Source organism: Nyctibius grandis, chromosome 31, assembly GCF_013368605.1.
Source record: "Nyctibius grandis isolate bNycGra1 chromosome 31, bNycGra1.pri, whole genome shotgun sequence".
NCBI lineage: Eukaryota > Metazoa > Chordata > Aves > Nyctibiiformes > Nyctibiidae > Nyctibius > Nyctibius grandis.
The window spans coordinates 1,251,798-1,277,109 of NC_090688.1; the positions used below are offsets into that span (position 1 = coordinate 1,251,798).

General features: G+C 57.6%; 1 protein-coding gene across 1 annotated transcript; it reads left to right on the forward strand.

Moving 5' to 3' along the window:
- Positions 1 to 386: 386 nt before the first annotated feature.
- On the forward strand, positions 387 to 24,505 carry ONECUT3 (one cut homeobox 3). The gene is made up of 2 exons (XM_068420743.1): positions 387 to 1,416; positions 24,213 to 24,505. Exons 1-2 carry the CDS (start codon positions 387 to 389, stop codon positions 24,503 to 24,505), a joined length of 1,323 nt encoding a protein of 440 aa, XP_068276844.1.
- The last annotated feature ends 807 nt before the right edge of the window (positions 24,506 to 25,312 follow it).

Genomic DNA, 25,312 nt, shown 5'->3' on the forward strand with positions numbered 1-25,312 from the left:
CCGCGGCCCAGAGCGAGGCTGCCGGGAGCCGGCGGCCGAGGCGCTCCGCAGCCGCCCCGAGCGCACGCACCGCGCCCCGCTCCGCTCCGCGCCCCGCTCCGCGCTCCCCGCTCAGCTCCCCGCTCCGCAGCGCACCGAGGCGGGCTGGGGCGGGCGGGCGCGGCGCATCATGCTGGCCTGACCGCGGGGTGCGGGAGATCGATCCCCCGAGCGCGGAGTCTGAATTAATCCGGGCAGCCGGTGCGGGCGGGGGTGCGGGGTGGGGGGGGGGAGCGGCGGTGGAGGAAGAGGAGGAGGAGGAGGAGGAGGAGGCGGCGGCGGGGAGGGGGTGGGGGAGGAAGGCAGCGAGCGAGCGGGCGAGGCAGCGGCAGAGCCCGGCGGCCACCATGGAGCTGGCGATGGAGAACCTGGGCAGCCTGCACGGCGTCCCGCACTCGCAGCCCGCCGAGCTGCTCAGCCCGGCGCACGGGCGACAGGGCTCGCACCGCAACCTCGTACCGCACGGCCGCCCCGCCATGGTCTCGGGTATGGCCTCCATCCTGGAGGGGGGAGACTACCGAGCCGAGCACAGCCTGGCCACCCCGCTGCACCCCGCCATGAGCATGTCCTGCGAGTCACCCTCCGGCATGAGCCTGAGCAGCACCTACACCACGCTGACCCCCCTGCAGCACCTGCCGCCCATCTCCACCGTCTCGGAGAAGTTCCATCACCCTCACCACCACCACCACCACCACCACCCGCACCAGCGCTTGGCCGGCAACGTGAGCGGCAGCTTCACCCTCATGCGCGACGAACGGAGCCTGGCCTCCATGGGCAACCTCTACAGCCACTACCCCAAGGACATGCCGGCCATGGGGCAGCCGCTGTCACCTCTGCCCAACGGGCTGGGCAGCCTGCACAACGCCCAGCAGCCGCTGGCTCCCTACGGCCCCGGGGGCCACTTGCCCAACGAGAAGATGCTCTCGCCCAACGGCTTCGATTCGCACGCCGCGATGTTGTCCCGAGGCGAGGAGCACTTGGCGCGGGGGTTGGCGGCTCCCAGCTCGGCCATGATGCCACCGCTCAACGGGATGCACCCGCACGGCCACCCGCACGCCCAGCCCGGTGGGTCCCTCCTGGGCGAGCGGGAGCGTCAGGCCTCGGCTACCGGTTCCCAGCCCGGTGGCTCCGGGCAGGTGGAGGAGATCAACACCAAGGAGGTGGCACAGAGGATCACGGCCGAGCTGAAGCGCTACAGCATCCCGCAAGCGATCTTCGCCCAGAGGATCTTGTGCCGCTCCCAGGGGACCCTCTCGGATCTGCTGCGGAACCCCAAGCCCTGGAGTAAGCTCAAGTCAGGCCGGGAGACTTTCCGGAGGATGTGGAAATGGTTGCAGGAGCCGGAATTTCAGAGGATGTCGGCGCTCAGGCTGGCAGGTAGGACACGGCACGGTCTGTTGCCACGGCTGCCCACCCCACACCTCCGGGTGGGTGGGTGGGTGACGGGGTGCTGCCAACACGCGTGGGGACACCTCGCTGGCGGGGAACCATTGTGGGCTGGGGCTGGGTGATACCGAGCCGATTGGAAGCGTTTAGAAAAAAGGGAAGGAAATTACATTGAAGGCGAATTATATTTAAGACGAATTATATTTAAGGCGAATCCCCCTTCTCCGGGCCTGCGGGAAATGAGGGATCCCGGGTGGCGGGAGCCGGGAGCTGCCCGGAGCTCCCCGCCGCCCCTTCGGCTGCCTCCAGCCCCGGCGGTGATTCCCCGCTCGGTCCCGCCCGCCGAACCGGTCCCTTGTCCCCCGGGCAGCCCCCGGCCCACGCTCCCCGCCGCCCGTGGGTGCGGGCTGAGCCGCGGCCGCTCCTGCAGCTCCTCCGCGATCGGTTTGGCACCGCCGCTCGGTACCGGAGCCGCGCTCTGGGGCAGCCCCGGTCCGCCCTCCCGCTGCCCCTTCGCTCCCCGCTGGGATCCCGGCTGTGGGGCCGGGGATCGGGCGGGGAGAAGCGGGCAGCTCCGGGGCTGCGCTTCGCCCCCTCCGGGGCACCGGCAGCCCTTGGGGAGAAGGAGCGACTCCCCACCCTGTGCCCCCGGTTCCCGGCCTGGGTGGGGGCCGGCTGCTGCCCGCAGCACCGCGGGTGCGGAGCGCAGCGCGGCGGCAGCTCCGTTCCCCGCGGCCGCCCCCAGCGGGGCTTGTTCGGCTTGTTCAGGCCGGCGCTGGGCCGAGGGTTTGCTGGAGAAACGCCGTTTTCCTGTGGCTGGGATCGCGGCTCCGCGCTCCTTCCGCGGGGGAAAGGGCCGAGGGCTGGCAGAGGGGTCAGCGCCGAACGGGGACGTGCCCGGCCCGACCCATCACCCCCCGGCACCCGGAGCCGCTCCAGCCCTTCCTTCCCCCGGCTCTTCCGCGTTCTCCCCGGCAGAGCCGCGCCGGGGCTCCGGGGGGCCAAGCAGGGGTGGCCGTGGGGTAAAAAACACGCATATATGGGGTTTAATTTTTTTTTTTTAAAGAAATCCGTGCTCCCCGTGGGGCCGGGCAGAATCCGGCCCGCCGGGCTCTTGGCATGGCGAGGAACCCGCCGTTATTTATGGAGGAGAGCAGCGTTCATATGTATTTAGTGTAATTCAGTTGCTCTTTAATTAGGGCAGGGTAGTGGCATCTTTTAGTTCCAGTCGATGCCCTATTGAAAAGCAGTTAATAGAATGCAAATTGTTCCTGGCTTTACAAGGTTCTGGTAAATAAAGATTTAAACACTGCCGCGATCGGCCGTTTTAAATGCCCCCGTTGTTCGGGCTAATTGAGCAGCGGGTGGCTAGTTTCTGACTCGCCAAAATTTAAAATAATAACCATGATGGTGATGATAAAAAAATGCGGCCCCGGCTGGGGGAGGCTCGGGGAGGTCCCTGCCCGCCGGCCCGGCTCGGGCTGTGTCCTCGCTGCCATCGCTCCGCTCCTGCCGCGGCGTCGGGGGAGATTTATTCTTCCCAAAATGGTTTTTATTCCCCAGCGCCGAGTTTTCCTCGGCCCCAAGGGCGCCTTGGAGGCATTATTTACGGAAATTAAACCCCCAAATTTCCCGGGGACAGGGTTTAATTCTTTGCTTTTTGCCAAGACAGGAAAAAAAACCCCACCGAAACAACAAACCAACCACCTCGCCGTGAATGCACCCGCCTTGAACCCCGGCTTCCCACGCAGGACCGGGACGAGCGGCCCGGGGCGGGGGATCGGCTGAGCCCCGGCCCCGGGAGGGGGGACCACCCCCCCACCCCCCCGACCTCCCCACGGCCTCCCCCGGCCCGGCTGCTTTGTTCCCGGCTCCCGACCCCGCTGCCCCCCCGCTGGGACCCGCTTTCGTTTCGCTTCTGCCGCCGTTTCGTCCACCCGGGCCCGGGCGTGGGGCAGGTTTAAGCCCCTCGGGCTCAGCCCCGACCCGGCTGCCCCAAGAAGTGGGGTTCTGTGGGAGGGGGTCGCGCTGAGGGGGGCCCTGCCCGGCCTCCCCAGTCGATCCAGCCGAATCCCCCCCAAACCCGACCCACCCCGGGGTCGCCGGTCGAGCCTGCTCAACCTTTCAGGCCGCCCTGGGCTGGGGGGGGCTGGAAGGGCTCGGAGGGCTACGACCTCCCCCCGCGGCACGCAGGGAAGGGCCCCTTCCCTGCCTGGGCAGCGATCGGCTTTTTTCCTTCCAAATGTAAGCAAAAAAACGAGTGTTAAACAAGAGGCACGGCCGGGACGAGGGCTAGTCCTGGTCCTGGTCCTAGTCCTGGTCCTGGTCCCGCCTGGCTGCAGGAGCCCATCTGATGGATTAATCCGAGTCAGTAAATCGCGGATCAATAAACACGCCGGGCCCCTATAAATGGCAATCGCCGCTTTTCTCCTCTTTCCACTCCAGTTCCCCTCTCACCGCCCCGTCCGCAGATGAACCATTAATTATTCAGCCGGGACCCGGGTAACCCCGCAGCCCGGGGGGGGGGAGTGGGGGGCTGCACCTCCCTCCCGCCCCGGGCTCCCTCTGGCTCCGTGGGGCTCCACAAAATAGGGGGTGTCCCACGGGGAAACATCTGGGCAGCAGCTGGCGGTGCCCGGCCCGTCCCCTCGGGCCATCCATCTCTGCGACCCACTGTCACGCCGTAGCCCCCCCCGCCCGCTCCAGATGCAGCTCTACAAACTTCGTGTCCCCCCCACGAGGTCTGCGAGGGCCCGTGGGTGGCGGGGAGCTCCCACCGGGGCACCTTTGGGCATCCCTGCACGGCGGAGCGGGGTTCCGAGCGCCCACCCGTGACTCCCACCCCACCATTTCGATCCCTCGGTGTCCTGGGGGTGTAAAAGACATCGGCTTCGCTCTCGTGGGATCAGGCGAGAAGCGGGTGCGCTGCTGCGCTCCCATCCCCGCGTGTCCGCGGAGGGCGGTGGGTGCCCTCCCACCACGCGTGTCCCTGGGTGCCCTCTCACCCTGCGTGGCTCGGGGTGCGCTCCCATCCTGCCGGAACCCCCGCCGCTGGACATCCCCTCCCCGTCACGGACTTATTCCGACACTCTGGACTAGGAAATTCGCTCGTGATTTTTTCTCGTGAGGGCGACAACGTCGTTGTGTCCCTTTCGCGACACGGCGGCTCCTCGCTCCCCGCGTTCATTCGTCCTTAACTCGACCGAGCGCTCGGCTGATCCACCCTCCCGTGTTTTTCCCTCCAAGACGCGTGTTTGTGAGCGAAATTCACCCGTTTGGGTCACGAGTGGGGTACAAGGCCGTCCCGGAGGAGCCGGCTGCGCTGGGACCCGGCCGCTGCCCGCGCCCCGGTGGGACAGCGCGGTCCCGAGTGGGCTCTGCGGCACCGGGATCGGCTGTTTCTGCCCCAAAGTGTTTCCCGTGGCGCGGAGCCGAGGGACCACGGCCGCGCTGCCCGTGGGAGCCGGTGGCCGGGAGGGATCCGCGGGCTGCGGCCGGGGCCTGGGCAGCGCTCCCCGGGCGTCTTCGTTTCCTTCTTCTTCCCCTAAACTTTCTTTTCCCTCTCCCTCTCCCGTCTTTCTTTTTCTTTTTCTTTTAGCCTTTTCTCACCTTGTTTTTCGTTCTCTTTTTTCTTTTTTTTTATTTTTCTTTTCGTGTTTTATTTTCTTTTCGTTTTTTTTGCTTTATCTTCGTCCTTTCCTTTCCTTTCCTTTCCTTTCCTTTCCTTTCCTTTCCTTTCCTTTCCTTTCCTTTCCTTTCCTTCTTCTTTTGTCTTCTTTCTTTCTCTGTTTTTCTTTTCTTGTTTTTCTTTTCTTTTCTTTTCTTTTCTTTTCTTTTCTTTTCTTTTCTTTTCTTTTCTTTTCTTTTCTTTTCTTTTCTTTTCTTTTCTTTTCTCTTCTTTTCTTTTCTCTTCTTTTCTTTTCTCTTCTTTTCTCTTCTTTTCTCTTCTTTTCTCTTCTTTTCTCTTCTTTTCTCTTCTTTTCTCTTCTTTTCTCTTCTCTTCTTTTCTCTTCTTTTCTCTTCTTTTCTCTTCTTTTCTCTTCTTTTCTTTTTTTCTCCTTCTCTTCTCTTCTCTTCTCTTCTCTTCTCTTCTCTTCTCTTCTCTTCTCTTCTCTTCTCTTCTCTTCTCTTCTCTTCTCTCTTCCTCTCCTCTCCTCTCCTCTCCTCCCTGGTCTTTCTCTCCCGAGCAAATCTCTGCCGCAGCGCGACCCGTCGTTATTAAAAAAAAAAAACAACAAACCCCAAACCACCCCGAAACTGCGAGCACGATCGCGGGACTGGGCCAAGGCAAATGCCCAACGTGTTTGGCAACGCCAATAATTAATGTCGCTAATTAATACTGCGAACTAAAACACCGAATTGCCAGAATCAGGGACAAGATTGCGCTGAAGAAAAACTCCGGAAATATATATATATACATATAAATATATCAATTTTTTTTCCACGAGTTTTGTTTCAATTTCAGCTTCTCTCAAACGACTTTGGCCCAACGACGGCTCCTCCCTGCCGGCGGCCACCGGGCACCGGTTGCGGCTCCGGCCGCTGCTCCGGGCGACCCCGGCCCCGGGCACAGTCCGTGGCTCCGGCCCGGGAGAGCGGCAGAAAATCGCGGACGGTTTCGCTGCTTTCGATCCGCTCGTGTCCGCGGGGTGACGGGGAAAACGCGCCGCGGGGGAGGTTTGTAGGTTGGAAAGAGAATTATTTCGCCGCCGTAAAATTGGGGAAAACGAGAGGTCGGGGCTGTAGGCGCCCCGCGGCACGGGAGGGCTGCCCGCTCGGGAAAACACAGAGAAAGAAACCCAGAAAGGAGAGAAACACGTTTTCCCCCTTGGAAAAAAAAAAATCCTTAAATTTCTTAAATTTTTCTTAAATTTTCTTAAAATTTTCTTAATTTTTTCTTAATTTTTTCTTAATTTTTTCTTAAAATTTTGTTCTTTTTTCTTACGTTTTTCTTAAGTGAGAGAAATGAGAAAATAATAATAATTTTTTTTTTTTAATTATCATTATTTAATTTTCTCATTTTTTTTAGCACGTTAATCCCAGGCAACTTTCGCCGCCGCAGCGGAGCCTGGAGCAGCCACCGCCGGCGCCACTAGCTCCGCGGGGGCGGTCGCTGCGCACCCCCCCACCGCACCGCGCCCCGCACCGCGCCACCGCCCTTATCAGCGCGGCGGGGCCGCCTCGCTCCGCCCGCGGCTGTTTTTCTGTTTGCTCCTAATCTGCGCGTCAGAAGGGGCCAATAAACCTCCCGTGGGTTAAATATTAAATCGGGGGTTCCCCCCCCCGCACCCCACGAGGAAATGCCCTCCCCTCTCTGGGTACAACCCACCCGTGTCCGTGGGGTCCTGCTCCCCCCAAACCCCGCTCCCCAAATCCCCCCCGCCCCAGGGCTCCGCTCATCGCCTCGCCCAGGAGGGACCCCCCGAGCCCAAAGCAGATCCAGCACCGGGGACCAACCCCGGGGCCTTTCTTGCCGCTTCCCTCATTTTTAGGTGCACATTTTGGGTGGGTTTTTGTTGGTTTTTTTGCCTTTTCTGGGTGTACAACCTGGGGGTGACATTTTTTTTTTTGCTCCGTCCTATCAATCGCCGCTGAAACCATAAGGGAGAGATAACAGAGAAGAGAAAACTCTCAGAGTGACCTTTGAATCAATTTGAAAAACCTCATTTAACTGATAAGTCTTGAAAGGCCCAGAACTAATTTGAAAATACATCTATTAAAATCTCATTGCCGCTGCCTGGGAGCTGCTGGGAAGGGTGTGCGAGGCGACTTGCCGGGGTCGGGGAGAGCAGGTTTAAGCTCTGGTCAACAAAGAGATTGCAGAACTGCCTGCAAAATGATGGGGCTTAAACCAGGAGAAAAAAATAGGAATATTAAAAGAAAATCGGTCTTTCTTCCTCAGCTGGTGGGGAAAAGGGGATATTTACAGCATTTTCCTGCCATAACCAGGCGCAGAGTCTGCGATCGCAGACAGAATATTGGATTTTTTTTTTTTTTTTTTTTGTTCCTCAAGAAAACAAATCCAATATTTTCTCATTCTGCTCAGATGCGGTTGCAGGGCTGGGGATCCTGCGCCTCTGGAGAGGGCAGCCGGCCCCGCCGGAGCAGCCGCAAGGGAGGCTCTGCCTGCGCTCCCATCGCAGGGTTTTCTGCCCAGCTTCCTCGGAGCTGCGGAGCGAATGCCAAAACCAGGGACAGACCCAGGGTCTGCCAAAGTGAGGGAGAGGAGGGATGGTGAAGGCAGGAGAAGATCAGAGGCAGGGCCCAGGCGCTTGTTTTCCTGCCCTGGGCACATCCCACCCTGCCCTGGGCACATCCCACCCTGCCCTGGGCACGGCTCCTCACCTCCCCCAACATCCCTGCAACATCACCTGGGTGTAGAGGAACCAGAAATCCCCACAGGAAACCTCCTGGGCACACGGGTCTCCTCGTGTGAAGCCTTCGCGGGGCGGCGATGGCCGACTTGAGACACCAACAAAAAAAATAAGACGAAAAAAATTAAAAAAAAAACGTCAAAACCTGACTCAAGAGGGCTGGGGCTTTGCAGCTCGGTCGGGATTCAGACACCCACCCTGTCCTCCTGTGCCAGACCTTGGGGTGCAGTTTGGGACGCCGCTGCCTTACGATGGGCTGTGTTTCCCGTGGCAATCGCTGTCTCCCTGGCAGCAGCAGAAGCTGGACCCATCACCTCCAGCCCCAGCACCTTGTTGGCTTGGGGAGGGGAAGAGTTTTCCCCCTTGGTGCCTGATTCCCTGAGGTTTCTCAAAAAGGCTGGGGCAGAGGGAGCCCAGAACCCCGAGTACAGACGGAGGCATTAGGTAGCTTTGATCTGCCCTCACCCCACATCCACACATCCGCACGGCTCTGCCCCAGCTCCCTTTTTGGAGCTGAGAGGCACAAATCCTGTGGCTCAGCATTGAGGTGAGGCTTCAATCAATCCAGAATATGTCCCATCAAGCTGGGATGTGTCCTATCAATCCAGGATGGATGTGTCCCATCAACCTAGGACGCACTCTTGGCCATCGCCCTACTCCTGCACAGCACCAACGGCAGCACAGAGGGGCTGGCTTTGAAAACTGGGGAAAAAGGGAAGTTGGAGCCAAAAATTTTCTCCTCCAGCCCATCCATCCTCAGCCAAAAGCGATGCTGGGTGCAAGGGGAGCGATGCAGGTATGTGCCAGGGTGGCGAGGGGCTGGAGAGCAGCCGGCAGCGGGTTTTGGCAGCCGAGTGCGTTTATTCCTGGCTCTGTGCAGGACCGTGGCCATCGAGTGGTAAGATTTTGCTGATTAAACAAAAATTCAAAAATCTCGTTAATACCTTGAACGATGGAGCATGTCGAGCAAGATTTAAACCAAGGCGGGATTTGGCAGGCAAAATGGATGATGGATTTTTAAAAACATTTGGGGTTGTTAAAAAATAGCGGAACAAAAAGACAACCTGCACTCTCTGGTGCTGGAAGGAGGGGTCAGGACACTTAAAAAATAGAGATCCGATATTAAAATCGAGACACATTTGCGTGGATATGGGTAGGATTTCCAGAATGATCTTAATAACTCTATCATAATATATATATAATCAGTTAAGGATACGCACCGATGATCTAAGTACTGGTGGTATCTGCAGTGCCAGGAGAGGAGGTCCAGAAATTATTTAAAAGGGATTCAACAGGGCTCAAGGTGTTTCACAGGTGGTGAAGTTAAGGCACGGAGAAGCAATGATTTGATGGAGCAAAAGTGGGGCTGGAGGTGCACCCATGTACACCCATGTACACCTACGTACACCCACATACACCCATGACGGGTGGGATGCGGGTAGAGGTGGTGGGCTGAGATGCGCAGGGCTGCAGCGAGGATGCTCGTATTCCCCAGCCCCATCCCGCTGTGGGTACCAAATTTTGCCCCCTTGTTAGGGATCGGTGATGGTCCTTTCCTTCACCTTCTCATCCCTTGGGTTTTGCCTCCAAGCTCGGCACCGCAGGACCTTGTTGCTCCAACCAAACCGTGCCCTGGTTTCCTCCATGCAAGAGGACTTGGTGTCGCCATGAACTGAGTTTTGGGGAGCTGGGGGGTGGAATTTGCCACCGGGCCTCTAACCTGGGGAATGGCAGATGCCACCACTGCTGCCCTGCGTTGGGCAATGTCCCTGTTGGGAGACCTGGACTCGCCGTCCTGCCTCGGTTCTGTGTCTCTGTGATTATCCCTCTTCTTTTTCTGTTCCCAAACCCAAGGTATAGAAATCACCAAGCAGGAGTGACCGCTTTGGGGTCCGGGAAACCTTGTCACCCCGGGCAGGCTAGGGGTGACACGGCTCTGCCCAGCTTGGGCGAAGGAGCCAGAAAATCCCCGTGTGGGACCCTGCGGAGGGGAAAGCAGGGGCTGCTTGTGGGAAGTCACTTGCTGGGACTGGCCGTCATCTCCTTGCTTGCAGAGCAGTGAGGAAAACCCCAACATCTTGACCAAAAAAATACCAAGGAAAAGCAAATTGCAGCTTTTTCTGCTGCTGGTGGCACAGGCAGCAGTAACCGCCCCAGCTCTGCCGAGGCCAGGTCTCAGCAGGAGGAGGCAGCAAGGGGAGCAGGGGGCTGCTGGTCTCCCACCCAGGTCGGAGGAGAACCGAGGTCTCCTGCTGTTGGCATGAATCTGGGGAGCCCTAAATATTGGGGGGCTGGCAGGTTTGGGGCGTGCTAGGAGGGCTTGGTGTGTGGGGCGGCTCTGCAGGGCACAGTCGGGAACCTGAGGCATCAGGTTTGGCCGTCAGGAACCCTATAAAAAACCCAAAGTGGTCTAAAATCAGGGGAAACACCTCATGCCAAAGCGGTCTTCAAAAGGCTGCAAAGGTGATGGTGTCCCCAAGGACCCCCCACAGCGGTGGCTGACACAGGGAGGGCACAGCCTGGGGAAGCCGAGAGCCACAGCAAGGCTGGCTCTGGCCACCGGGAATGTCCCAAAGCCTCGACTCCCCTCCCCACACCAAGTGCCACCACTGAAGGGACGCGAGCTGCTATTTGGCTGTGGGTTGACAGGTTGAGCATCCGCAAATCCCTCCGTGCCTCAGTTTCCCCACGTGTAAGTGATAAGTGATTCTGTGATAAGTGTGGGGATGACAGTGCTTTTACAGAGTGTATGAAGACACCAGCGCCGGGTTATTAAAGCCGAAGAACTCGGGGGTGCCATGTAAAAGGCCAAACCTTTAAGCTCGAAGATGAGCTCCAGAGAGCGATGCCCCTTTGCGGGAGTCACACTACGCTCGGCCGATAAAGAGCAGGTAACGAGCAAACTCACTCCATTAGGGATAAAATTGCAAATGTATCGGGAGCTGCTGACGGGTGATGGTATCAGGGGCTGACAGAGATATCAACGGCTCTGCTCTGCCGCCGGCAACGGCTGCTCCCACTGCAGAGCATTGGAGGCCCCGGCGCCCAGCGCCTGTCAAGGGGCTGGGGAGCGCGGCGTCACGTGGCAGTGACACCGGTGCTTGGAAGCAGCATCCCGGCCCTTGCAATTTCTCCAGAGATCTGGCCCTACTCTTTTATTTTTTCCCATTTTCTGAGGGTCCCTTGTTTGCCCTGAATCTGACACCCCCCAGATATATTACAACCCGGGATGGGGCATGGATCTCTGTTGGGTTTTGCTCAGTGGATGGACCAGCACCTGGCCCAGTTTGGCTCAAATGTGATGCTTGAAAAAAAATGATGGGGTTGATGCCGTGGTGGTTTGTGCTTCCAAACCTCCCCCCCAGCACAGGGGGGTCCCTTCCCCATCTGCCTCCCAACTCACAGCAGATGAGGAGGAGGAGGAGGAGGCAGGGTGGGACGGTGGCACTGCACTGCTGGCCTTCGGAGTCACCCAGAGGGACCCAAAGCTTTAACAAGAGGCCTCTAGAAATGGATCCGTGGCTCAATGCCCGCCTTTAGTTCTGTTTTTGGGGCCAAACTTCAGGATTTTGGTAACATTTCTCACACGGAAGGTGGTGAACTCCTACCCTGATATTCCCAGGTGAGCTCCTGTACGAGGGGCTCCTGCCTGACCCCCCCAAAGCCACTCACCCGCTTGCCCACACACACAGGCAGCCAGAAGCGGGACCACGTTTGATTTAGGGCATTTAATTTCCTTTCTGTCGCGTGTTTGTGGTGAGGTGGGTGTTCGCACACGCGTCCGCGTTGGAGCTGGTTTCGGTTGGGTCAGAAACGAGGCGAAAGGAGGCGAGGCAAAGAGGCGGTGAGGGGTGCGGGTATTGTTGCACGCCAAGAGAAAAAAAGAAATTGAAAAAACAAGTCATCCAAATCAGGGCATTTATTCCAAATAATGCTGATTTCAAACCAATGTGCTTTTCCCGGAGAAAATTTGAAAGCACCCCCCCAAAACTGAAACAACCTTTTCCGCCCCAAATTGATGATATTCAGCCATTCCTCTGCCTTCAACACCTCCAAGAAAAACCCAAATTATTTATTTGCTTTGCTTTTCGGCACCGTCGTGAGACCATTTCCCAGCCGGTGGGTGCCCGAGGATGGAGGAGGATCAGCCCCGCTCTCCGCATGAGGAGATGCTGCTCCATTGATACAGGCAGAGCCGGGATCTGCAGCCCCGGGGGTGCCGTTACGGCACCGTCATCCCCCTTGGAAAAGGGATCTCGGGGGGACGTTTAGTGAATCGAGGGGCTCAGGCAGCCCCCTGGCCTCCTGCTCGGGAGCATTTCCAGGGGTGTTCATGGAGGGTTTAGATTTCCTCTGGATGATGGTTTCGTTCCAGCTGGCTCCTCTCACCTGTCACTGATGCTCCCGAAGGTGCCAGAGCCCAGCCCGGGTACCCGGGGGGCACCGGCGGTGGGAGCTGGGGCCCCCCGGGCAGCATCACCGTCACCCAGCAGAGATCCCCCCTCAGCTTTCTCCTATTCTGCAAAAATGGGAGAAAATAGGCAGGAAAGGAAAGGGGGACAGGAACGTGGGGGAGACAAAGGGGCTGGTGGCTGCTGGGCGCCGGGCTGGGACAGAGCTGTGACACCCGGCTGGGGGCCACTCGCTCCTCTCATTTCCGTCCCTTTTCTCTTTCTCCTCCTCTTTTTCTCTTTTTCTTTTTCTTTTTCTTTTTCTTTTTCTTTTTCTTTTCTTTTCTTTTTCTTTTTCTTTTTCTTTTTCTTTTCTTTTTCTTTTTCTTTTTCTTTTTCTTTTTCTTTTTCTTTTTCTTTTTCTTTTTCTTTTTCTTTTTCTTTTTCTTTTTCTTTTTCTTTTTCTTTCTTTTTCTTTTCCTTTTCCTTTTCCTTTTTTCTTTTTCTTTTCCTTTCCCTTGTTTTCCTTTTTTCTTCTTTTTCTTCTTTTTCTTTCTTCTTCTTTTTCTCTTTTTCTTCACCTTTTCCTTTTCTTTTCCTTTTCCTTATTTTCTCCTTTTTTCTCTTACTTTCCCCCTTTCTTTTTTTCCTTTTTTCTTCCTTTTCCCCCCCCCTTTATCTCCTCCTTTCTTTCTTGGCCCATTTGGCCCCCCACAGCCCCTTGCAATGAAATCTGGCCAAGAGAAACCATTCACTTTAACCAACCCCCCAAACATCCCCCCACCAGCCTTGTTGTTACATTTCACCCTCCCACCTTTGGGGAGAAGCCCCGGGGATGGGCAGCTCCCACCCAGGGAATAACCCAGGGAATAACCCAGCTCCGTTGAGATTAATCCCCCCTCCCGCAGCCCCTTGCCCTTCGCCTCCCTCCATTGCAAACCCTCCCGTGAGCTCCCCGCCGGTCACGTAGCCATCAAACTGATGTGCCAGCAATATCCAACACGCAGTTAAAGCCACTCGTGGGAGTTTCAATAAAATCGACCGCGTAGGATCAATGAACTGCGCTGGCCTGGCCCCATCCCTGCACACAGTGTGGGGGGGGGGGCAGGAAAAATACCCAGGGCTGTGAAATGGGGGAGGTGGGAGAGGGGGGGGGAGCTGATTACAAATCTATCCCGTACTTGCCATGATTAATTGCCGCTTTACCAGAAGGAACAGCTCTGCGTGGGGGTCATTTTTAAACATAGCGTTGTATGTGTGGGGAGTTTCTCTGCCGTGTTCAGATGGGAGGAAGCAAAAGCCCTTTTCCTGCGGGATCTTCCCTCCCGGCAGGACGGGGTCACAGAGGGGCAGGGAGCAGGACCTGGGGCGCAGCGACAGCAGACACAGCCCGGGCTGGTCGTTCCCCTCCCAACTGTTATTTGGGTGTTGGGAAGGACCCTCCCCAGCTGCTCGGGAGCATCCCCGGCTGCTTTGCAGCCATGGGGGGATGCTGAACCGCAGCCAGCTGGGATCGCTGGTGTCCCAGTGCCAGGAGCCTGTCATGGAGCATCTCCTGGCCGAGCTCCCAGCCGAGGAACCACTTGAAGCTCTGTCACCAGTGGGGTCCAGCTTTCTGGCTGCTCCTCGCCCTAAAACCCCTCCCAGGCGCTGCTGCCCGTGCCCAGGCAGCCCCTTCATCCCACGCCAGCGGCGAGGGCATCCAGCCGGGCTCGTGCGTCCTCTCCCAGTGCTCGAGGTGTCTCGGTCCCTGGCCTGCCCTCCCTGGAGGTTCCCGGCTGGAATTAAAACATCATCCATCGTTACAGCGGCAGCGCGTAATCCCTGGCAGATCAGTGCAATTACTGCGGGAAATGCCTTGGGAGCTGAACTAATAACGCCGGAGCGGTGTATTAAGAGTCACTGGCTTAGCGCCGGCCGCAGCCACCCCAGCCCCACGCGTGTGGGGTGACGGCTGAGCCGCCCCGGGGCAACAGCGGGTCCCTGCGTGGGCGGGGGGGGGGGGGGCAATGGGGAGGGGGATGATAGCCTATGGGGCAGCCATGGGGTTGTTTGTGGGGCAGCGATGGGGCAGTGACGGGGCAGCAATGAGGCAGCGATGGGGCAGTGATGGGGCAGCAATGGGGCAGTGATGGGGCAGTGATGGGGCAGAGATGGGGCAGCCGTGGGGCAGCAATGAGGCAGCGATGGGGCAGCGATGGGGTAGTGATGGGGCACCAATGAGGCAGCGATGGGGCAGTGACGGGGAGGCGATGGGGCAGTGACGGGGCGGCGATGGGGCAGCGATGGGGCGGCGATGGGGCGGCGATGGGGCGGCGATGGGGCAGCGATGGGGCGGCGATGGGGCAGCGATGGGGCGGCGATGGGGCAGCGATGGGGCAGTGTGTGGGGCAGTGATGGGGCAGTGATGGGGCAGAGATGGGGCAGCCGTGGGGCAGCAATGAGGCAGCGATGGGGCAGCGATGGGGCGGCGATGGGGCGGCGATGGGGCAGTGATGGGGCAGCCGGAGGTTCCCCGTCCGCAGCCGGGCCGGGGGTGCCGTTCCCGCGGCTCCCGCAGCTGCCTGGCCCCGTTCCCCGTCCCCGTCCCCCCCCCCGGGACGCGGGTGGACCGCTCCAGCCCTGCGCGCCCAGTGTGTGCGGGGCGGCTGGAACGGCCCATCGCCCTGAGCGGGGGGTGTGTGTGCGTGCAGGGGAGAAGGGCCCATCTCCCTCGTGGCGGGGGCGCGGCCGCAACGCGCCATTGGACAGCGGCGGCGGGGGGGCGGGGCGAGCTGTACCACTGCCACCTCCCCCCGGGGGGGGAAATGCGCCCGTCCCCCCGCAGGGGGGCGCCAGTGTGGCGGGGAGGGCCCATCGTGTCTGCGCGGGAGAGGGGGGGCGGGAGAAACCATGTCCCGCCGTGCGGGGGGGGGGCGGGGGGCGCACCGGGCGGGACCAGCGCTCCGAAATGGCGGGGGGGGAGGCCCGGGGGGCTGCGGGGGCCTTGGGGCCGGGCGTCCCCTCACACCCCCTCGGCCCCGCCGCTCTCACGGCCCAGCCCGGAGGCAGGTGCGGCCGAGGGCCCTTTGCCCAGGCCTGGTGCGGGGACGCGCCCTCAGGGCCCAGGCAGGGTCCCCCCACGGGCTCTGTGCCACCCCCTGACACCGCAGCTCCCTCGGAGCAGCAAAACGCGGTACCGGGCCCCGCCGTTGTCCCCAGACCCCTTCTCGGTGCGCGGTGACCAGCCCGGGCACATGCCACCGCGCTGGCGGCTGCCTCGTGGGGCCGACGGCTTCGTGCCGGGTGTGAATAGCCGGGAACTGGGGTACGCTCGGAGCCGGGCTGTGGCACCCGCTGGGCTGGAAACGGCCTGGAGAGCGCCGGGGCCTTGCGGAGCGGGGCCGGGAGGCAGGGAAGGGCTCAGCCTGGGTGCTCCCTCCTGCGATGCGCTGCTGGAGCTCAGGGATAAGCTGAGAGCAGCCGGTGCCCCTGCTCAGGCCCTCTCGCCTGCCTTCAGAGGGTCCCAGACCCTGGAAAAGCAAATCTCGAGTGCCCCAACCCGAAGGATTACAGATTTTCCTGTTTTTCATAGCACTGCAGAGCAAAAAACCCAGCAGCCGTCTGAGAATTGACTCCACCAAACCCTAAGGGAGCTTCCCATCTTACACCCGATAAATCCACCTGAGACCAGATTTAATCAGGAAATGCAGAAAACTGTTGGGTTTTTTTCCCCCCACTGCTTCTCCCTTCTCTCCAGCAAATGTTCCTGGGCTGATAGCGGCTCTGGGCCCTCTCTGGACACCATCTCCGCACTGAGAGCGGCTCGGGAGCAACACATACTCTGATGAAATACGTTTCATTGATTGCTGAATTTATTTGTCGTCTCCGCTCAGAGCCGGACCAGGGAGCTGCTGAAGGCAGCGGGAGGTTGGCAGGAGGAACCCGACAGCAGTGGGTTGATGAGAGTCACTTAGCTGTCCCCTGTGCTGACGCCAAAGGGAGGTCTGTGCTGCTCCTTTCCTGCGCGGAGGAGCGAGGACAGAGGCGGACTGCGCAGGACTCACAGCCACGTGGGTCCTGGGGATGTCACTTGCCCCAGATTCCCGGGGCAGGCTCCTTGTCCGGCGTTATTTAGTTCTCACTGTCATTGTGGCACGAATCAAACCCCAAACTCCCTTTTCCCCCCTGGGATTCTGCAGCTGGGGTTGTCACACCAAAGCTGAGCACGAGCAAGTGTCGCTGACTCCAAGGAAAACTTATTTCAGGGGTTGGTTCCTCCCTCGCTCCCAGAAGGCGATGACCTTCCCCTGCCTCTGCCGTCCCTCGTGGCGCCGCCGGCTTCTGCCTGCCGCGCTGCCTGACTCCAGCACTTCATTAGCACCAATTTGCTCTCATCACACTAAGTGGCAATGACTGGGGAGAAGAGTAAGGAGAACGGAGCAGCCGGGAGGACTCCCAGGGCACCTCTGCCCGGCCCTGCCTCACGCCAGGCAGCTGGTCTGGTCCTGGGCCGTGCTGGCAGTGTGAGCACTGAGCAGCTTGTGATGGCAGTGGTCTCCACTGGGACATTTAAGAAGCTGACCCTGGTCAAAAAAAAGGCCTAGAAAGGGAGAAAATGGGACAAACAGGGGAAGTGGCTTTGCCAGCAGACATGATGGCAGAGCCAGAGGTTGAGCTCGGTTTGCCCAGGTGCTGGGGAGAGTGAAACAGGGCACCAGGTCTCCCTTTATGAAAATCTCCAAAAAAGTGAGTGAAAAATGAAAGCTCTGCGGAAAGGAAATGCTTTTAACAACAAACACACATTTTTAAGTCATCTGAAACTGTTTATTTCTGTGTCCGTGAGAGGGGGCTGATGCAGCCAGCTCAGCCCAGGGCTGGTAGCAGCTTACCTGGAAAGGACAAGAATAAAAATAGGGCAAACAAGAAGGGATGGAGCCAAGCACACCTGCAGCTGCGCCAGCTTCTTTGTGTCCCTTCACCTGCCCTCAGACCGGATGAACTCATCTGCTTCAGTGCTGGAAAAGCTGAAAATGCCGTGCCATGAAAAACCAGAGAAAGCTTGAGAAGCGCAGGAGAGGCAAAACAAGATGTCTCACCGGGCTGGCTGCACGTTTGGGTGGCTCTGCTGGTCTCCAGCCTCCGCCGGTCCCAGCAGAACCCCCCATCTCGGTCCTCCGCTCGGGACTGAGGACTTGTGCTTTCATTTCCAGTCCCTTTCCTCCGCCTGCCAATCTGTGCTGCTCTGAAAGCCCCAGGGCTGATGGGGAACGGGCTGGGGGTGGCAGTGCGGGTGGCTGGTGACGCCTCACAGCCCCATACGGGTTGATCGGAGCTGGAACGAGTCACGGAAACCCTTTGCATGGGAAGGAAAATGCTCCCAGCAACGTCGAGGCGAGCGCTTTGTCTCATCTCATCTCCTCATTTGCAGCATTCAGAGGAAGATTTAATTTGCTGGGCTCGGGGAAGCGGCTCACCCCGCAGCACGCTGGCTGCATACCAATGACCAGGGGCTCTCCCCGGGCCTCGGGACTTGTCCTCCAGCAGCTCCCAGGGACACCAGTGGGGAAGCCTGTCCCCACCGAGGCAGGGCCACGTGGCACAGGGACACACGTGGGACTGGACTGTGTTACTCCAATGCAGCAGGACCGTGAGGCTGCGGCTCTGCAGACACGTTGCAGCTCCTAACCACATCTCTCGGGCTCTGGATGGCCTCTGATGCACAGTTTTTTGAACCTGCAGGTTTCTTAGAGCGGGGCAGTTTTTACTACAGTGTGGGTTGAAGCTGTTGGATGCGGTGGGACCACAACAGTCAAAAATCCCCTCAGGTTTCGTAGCCCAGAATGTTTGTTTTCTTTTTTTATCGTGTGCTGCTGAAGCCTGGGGGATCACAGGGCTGCAGCGTTGCAGGGTGGCATTTGCAGGGAAGGGCAGCACGGGGCAGGCTCTTTCCCTCTGGTTGTGTGGTTGACGCTGCATCCCCTTTGCCTGTGTGTTCGTAAGTTTTCGGAATCAAATGAGGTTTCAGCAAAAAAAAAGTTCAAACAGAGAGTTGGGGTTTGGTTTTTCAGCACTCTTCCTTCCTGCGTTGTACTGTCCTGTCAGCACTGAGTCTTCCCAGCTAGAGAAGAACCAAATTTCCGCTGGAGAAGCCTATTTGTGACAAATCTCATTGGGCTCTTTTCCTATGATGTAAAGAAAAGTCAATCAAACCTCTCACGGTTACTAAGCTGCCCCAGCTCTGAGCATCCTGGCCAGCCCAGCTGTGGACCAAAGGATTTCTGTTTTGCAGATGAAGCCCGCTGATTTCTGGTCCAGACTCTGCTACAGCTTTGAGGGAGCAGATGCCATGAGGTTAATTCAACTCAGGGTCAGACACCGCTCTGCTGTGGGAGGCACTGGACTCATCCCAGTTTGCTCAGAGCTGCAGCTCCCGAAACCTTCCAGAATATCAGGGCAGGGTCTGAACCAGTAACACCCATTGCACAACTCTACACCCAGCCCCTCCTTCTCTGTGCAAGAGGTTGGGATCCCTCTGCCCCTTCAAGGAGAGGGGGAAACTGAGGCAGCCCAGGGGCTAGAGCCATCTCAAAAGCACGGGGAAAAGCCAGCTTTGCTCAGGGCCGTTTCCCACCTGGTGCCCACCAGTGAAAGAGCCTGTTCCACCTCTGCACCAATGAAACCTGTCCTGACCTGGCTGACCACGTCCAGATACCCCATCTCCATCCCTTCCTTCACCTCCCTTTGAGCCCCTAAATGCTCCTTGGTCCCCTTGCACTGCTGTGAGCCGATTTGACAGGGAGAAAAAGAGAAAAGCTGGTGGTTTTTCTACCCCCCCCCCCAACCTCTCTTACAGCCAGCATGCTGGCTCTGAAAACCCCTGGCTGTCTTTTGTGATTTCAACAAATCACCAGCACTTAAGCAAAGTGGGCAGAAAATTACAGGTTGTATTGCAAGTGAATGGAGAGGGAGAGCACGCTGGGGCTGAGAAAACAGAGGTTTGCGGGTATAATAGAGCAAGCAGTGTCTGGCAGGCTGCGGAGGCCTGCAAAGCCATCAGGTATTAGTTAAATGCTTCGCGGAGTTCACACTGCGAGGCATAATCGCAGCTTCTGAACAGCAGCCATTTGATTGTCTCTATTATGTCCCTTTAGAAATGATTTGGGAGAAATTTCGCTTTGAGCTGTCAAGGTTAAGTCAAGGAAAACGTGCTGCCTCTGACATAAGTCTCCAGGGAGGCAGAAACCCTCGGCAGAAATCCTCCGGGGAAAGCGGGTGGGATGCCGGTGCTTTCAGAGCTCTTTCCTCCTGCTTTTCCCCCCGAGATTCCTCCTTGCCTTTGCTCCCTGTGGTTTTTCCGCAGCCAGGTCAGCTACCTTGGGGATGAAATACCTCTAGGATTGCATGCCCCATGTCTGGAAGGAAGGGGGTCTACGCAATCACCCCATCCCACCGTGTCTGGCATTGCCTCCTTGACACTCCTGCGCTTGTTGGCTGGTTTCAGCCAGGCCTGGCTGAGCTGTGGAGGTCTCGGTGGTGCAGGTGATGTGAAATGGAATAGGGAGAGATGGAGAGAGGAGAGAGGAGAGAAAGACCTCCATTGTGGGTGACCTCAACCCCTTACTGGCCAACAGAGCATCCCCCCTGGCCACGGGGGACCCCAATCCATCTCTCCCATGGGGGACCCCAATCCATCTCTCCCACTGTTGGTCCTGGTACTGCCAAGGTCTCCTGTGCCCCAGGGGGAGCAGGACAAGCCAGGGAATAAACCCTGGGGAGACAACGCAGAGGCAGGAGTGGAAGCACCCTGAAGCATGTCCTCATCCCCATGGACTGTAGCCAGGCCTGGAAACCCCGGAGGGACATGACCAAAGAACAGCATTAAGCCAAGGATGAGTCGTTTGGAGCTTGGGGCTTGGAAAAAAAAGGAATTTTGAAGCACAAAGAAAAACCCTCACCCTGTGCTGACCTGGGTGGGAGTCAGAGCTGTGCCCCTGGCTGCCCCCAGTCGCCGGCTCCCGCTGTCTGCAGGGACATGGGGACGGCCACCGCCAGCCTGCCTGGGAAAGCAGCACCCAGAGGATGGGGAATAGGAAAAAGATCCTCCTCTGGGGGGGTTGATGGCCGCCGTAAATAGATCTGACCAGCGTCACTATTGATTTCTGTTGTGCGGAGCTGTAATTAGATTGAACAGGGGAAGAGGGGTGTTGGGCTGCATCAGCAGGAAAATAAATTAATAAATAAACAAACGAGCACAGGAAATGTGGGATGCGGCCGCCGGCGGTATCGCAGGCCAAAAATAATGTGGGGATCGAGGGGTGCGGAGCAGGGTGGCACCTCTGTCTAAGCCGTACCCAGAGCTGGTTTTAACGCTGGATCACAGTTTTACCAGCAAGACCCTGATGGTTAGTGTTTACCTCGGAGCTTTGAGTTATTAAGGGGCAAATGATTTGTAATAATTACTCCTAAAAATTGAATGAGGGGGAGGAATGTGAGGTTGAAAAGCTGAAACGCTGGGTCTCAGGCTGGCTGTGAAGCACCGCTGGTGGGAATGGATGCCAACAGGCAGGAAAGCTCGAGGAGAACCTGGATCCCAGTGTCTTTACTAGGGTTACAGCTAGGTCAGCATGTCACCCGGCAAGTCACACACAGAATCACACACAGAATCAGTCAGGTTGGAAGAGACCTCTGGGATCATCGAGTCCAACCATTGCCCTGACACCACCATGTCAACTAGACCAGGGCACTAAGTGCCATGTCCAGTCTTTTCTTAAACCCCTTCAGAGATGGTGACTCCACCACCTCCCTGGGCAGCCCCTTCCAATGGCTCATGGCCCTTGCTGAGAAGAAATGCTTCCTAATGTCCAACCTGAACCTCCCCTGGTGAAGCTTGAGGCTGTGTCCTCTTGTCCTAGCACTAGTTGCCTGGGAGAAGAGGCCGACTCCCACTCTACTACAACCTCCCTTCAGGTAGTTGTAGACTGCACTAAGGTCACCTCTGAGCCTCCTCTTCTCCAGGCTAAACACCCCCAGCTCCCTCAGCCGTTCCTCGTAGGTCAGACCCTCCAGACCCTTCCCCAGCTTGGTCGCCCTCCTCGGGACTCGCTCCAACACCTCAACATCTTATACCCGTGGGGGTACAGATGTATTTACACACACCTACACACATTTGTATGTACCTGGTGTATCTATGGTAGAGATATGGTGTAAGTGCCATCCATGCAGAGCAAAAGCTGTGCTCACAGGGAGCATGCAAAGTGCCCACCATCGACACGAGGTCCCACCCGTGCCATCGGCACGGGGCTGGAGCCAAGCATGCCGGGAGGATGCCGGGGGGGCACATGGTGGGTGGGCGAGGGGTCCAGCAGAGCGAAGATGCGCTGCTCCAAATGTGCACGTGTGGTGGGGGGGGGACTTATTCTGTTTGTTGTTTGGTCTGGGGGGAATTTGGGGGGGGGAGGGTCGTCTTTTTTTTTTTTTAATTCATGTCTGGAAAAAAGTCAAATTTTCTATAAAGGCTTTTTTTGTTTGTTCTTTTTGCAAGCATCTGATGGTCATAGGGTAGGTTTCCACTAAACCATTCTCTGCTGGCTGTTTGAGTAAGGAACCTCTGGGACAGGGTCCCCTGGCACCACCAGGGCTCAGACTGTCCCTTGTCCCTAAGGATGGTGGTTTGATGGGAGGGAGAAGGGGAGGGGAAGGCTCTCCACTAACCATCTTTACCAGGGTTGGTTTATTTTGACTGAGTATGGTTGGTTGTGCCAAGCTTGGTGCCTCCTGTCCCCTGCCCCAGCAGGAGTGGAACTGATGGCTCCCACCACCCGCATGGGGACAGGGCGAGGAGCGAGCCCAGCAGCTGGGGAAACAAGGCTAAATTTCTTGGATAAATTATCTGCTTCACTGAGCTCTAGATCTCCCCAGCCTTGGGTGGAAGGGTTGGATATCATCCTTCTCTGTTAGTTCAAGGTGATGTAAAGAGGACTCGTAGTGCAGGCCAGCTGAAGAAAAATCAGAGGAAGACCTTCCTTGTTCTCTAGTGGGGAAGAAGTGACTTCAAACACCCTCCTGTTACTCCTAGTCTATGTGGCTGCCTACCCTTTTACTCAGCCTGGCCGTGGAGGTGTGTTTGTATAGCAGGCAGGTAGTTAGCTTGAGGGGAATACCTGTCCTGTGGACCCAAGATGCCATCCCATCGTGGCAGCAGCGGCTTTTAGCCTTGACCTCTGGCCCCTCCAAGGTCTGTGCACCAGGTCGAGGAGGCTCCTGGAAGTGCCTGCGAAAAGCAAGTTGAAATCTGTCATCCAGCAACAGAATCACAGAATCACAGAATCACTGAGGTTGGAAGAGCCCTCTGGGATCATCGAGTCCAACCATTGCCCTGACACCACCATGGCAACTAGACCATGGCACTAAGTGCCATGTCCAGTCTTTTCCTAAACCCCTCCAGAGATGGTGACTCCACCACCTCCCTGGGCAGCCCCTTCCAATGGCTAATGATCCTTTCTGAGACAAAATGCTTCCTAATGTCCAACCTGACCCTCCCCTGGCGAAGCTTGAGGCTGTGTCCTCTTGTCCTATCACTAGTTGCCTGGGAGAAGAGACCAACTCCCACTCCACTACAACCTCCCTTCAGGTAGTTGTAGACTGCACTAAGGTCACCTCTGAGCCTCCTCTTCTCCAGGCTGAACAACGTTCTGTCAGCAAATGTCTCGAAGGACCTGTGCCCTCCCTGCAAAATCCTTTGGAAGATCCGAACCAAGAAAGCCCAAAGGCTGAAAACTGCTGCTGTTTGGGGCAAGAGTGGGGCTTTCCTTGCAAAGTCTTTAGCCCACAGATTCACGACTCTTTTCTGAGGTTTCCAGGAGGAAACAGTGTGTCCCCAGCCTTGGAGGGCCAGATCTGTGCCCTGCCTTGCCCATGGGCATGTCGCTCTCCCGTAGTGCCCACACGTGTCTGGCCAAGTCCTGACCCAGCAAAGTCCCTGAGCACTCTGATCTAACCTCGACAGCTTCGAGGTCGTCCCTGCTTTGAGTAGGAACTGGACCAGTTTTCTAGAAAATTATCATAGCAAAGGGCTCCTTTTTTCACCCCTTCCACCAACAGTGCACTTAATATTCCTGCAATTAAAATTCATGTATTTACCAAAAGGTGTGTACTCGCCTCCCTCCCTTCATTGCATGCAGTGTGGTGGTGTCAGGGGGACTTTCCTGGCTCCCAGTAGCTGGTCCTTGTGTGACAGCACCTCTGTCCTGACCTACTGCTCAAGCCAAATACGTAGGGAAGGCTTTTAATTCGGTGCTGGCTCAACCTGACACACGTGCCAAAGAATGCAGTAGCGAAGGCACGCAGGGGAGATTGAATGTCCTGGAGCTTCAGGTGGCTCAGGCTGTTCTCCAGCCTCCAGAGGCAGGAAAACCCCTTTCCAGAGCAGGTGGAACCACAAATGGTCGTTCCAGGCTGTCTGCCGTGGGATGTGGTGGCTGCAGACCAGCCTTTTCACAGTGTCCCCATCCCTGGCTCTTCCCTGCATTTCAGAGGTGGCAGCTGGATGTGATGGCCAAGAGAAACCAGTTTCCTGAGTCCTCCAGCGAGATCCACAGAGGTGATGAGGAGGCAAGGGAGACCATGCCAGAGTGCAGCAAGGGAGGGAGGCTGATGGATACCCCCCAAAATTTAGGGCTGGAGCAGGTCCCAGTAGCCAGGCTGTGGGAGCAGAGTCAGCCCAGGAGTTTCCTCAATCTCTAGTCCCAGGGTCAGCTGGAGATGCTGAGGTTTGGGCCTTTCCTGGGCATCTGAAGAGGTGATGGGCTTCACTCAGGCTTTTCTCATACTGATGTCGCAAGAGGCTGTTGTCCCATCTCAGCAGATGCTCAGGAGGCACAGGGAGGAAGAGGAGGGAGGTAGCCTAGGGAGTGGTGGGCAACAAGCCAGCAGGTTTACTGGAGGGAAGGGCCTGGTTTTTGGGAGGCAGCCAGGCAACATGCAAGCGGGCCAGGGTGGTGAGCGCCAGTTAATGGCCCTGTTCTCTCTTTTGAACATCTAGCTTGCAAACGCAAAGAGCAAGAGCAGCAGAAAGACAGGAGCTTGCAGCCCAAGAAGCAGCGGCTGGTCTTCACGGACCTCCAGCGCCGCACCCTGATTGCCATCTTCAAGGAGAACAAGCGCCCATCCAAGGAGATGCAGATGACCATCTCGCAGCAGCTGGGCTTGGAGCTCAACACTGTCAGCAACTTCTTCATGAATGCCCGCCGGCGGTGTATGAACCGCTGGCAGGAGGAGCCAGGCACCAACCCCGGAGTCCCCTCTTCTTCTACAAGCACTTTCTCCAAAGCATGATGTCCCCCAGCCCTCCCTGCCCCTTCCCAGACATCCTCCTCATGACAAAGCCAACCCCAGACTCACACACATGGCCCGAGCTGACCAGGGTGGGTGCTTTTGGATGCTCTGGTCCATCAGCCTCCAAAACCCTCAGCCAGGTGTCACCCCTGGACATGGGCCTTGTGCCACATCCTGCTGCCACATCCTCCCAGCTCGTGGAGCAGGGATAGGGTTTGCAACCAGGTCAGCTCTGTCCCCAGGAGGGCTCAGAGGAAACCCCTGTGGAGCAAGGGATGATATAGGATGGAGGGAGAGGGCAAGGTGCTGTTTGGAAGTATCCCTGGTCTTCGGGGACCACAGAACCTTGTCTTCACCTGCCCACCAAGGTCTTTGGGGAGAGTGGCACATCCTGACCCCCCCATCAACCTCGATCTCTGCCACAGCCACCCTTACGGCTCCCACAGTGGAGGGGTAAAGGTGAGGGAGACACAAGAAGTGGAGTCATGGGTCTGGGCTCTGGCACAACCCCACCGAGCCAGGGCCAAACCCCCCATGGTTCAAAGGGGGACGAGCAGGGAAAATGCTCCCTGTGTGCCTGGAGGGTGACCTCGGGCTCCTGCCAGGCCTCTGGCTGCTGAAGATTTTCCCCTCCTGAGGTGCAGTGGGGTTCCCCAAGGCAGCCAGGCCCTCTCTGCCTTTGACACACGGGTGTTTCTCTCTCTCAAAGGTTTTGAAAACCTTTCAAGGGCATTCCTGTAGCCCCAATATCCTTCATGGGCATCTTCCTCTGTCCCCCCCGGACATCCCCAAAAGCACCCACACTCC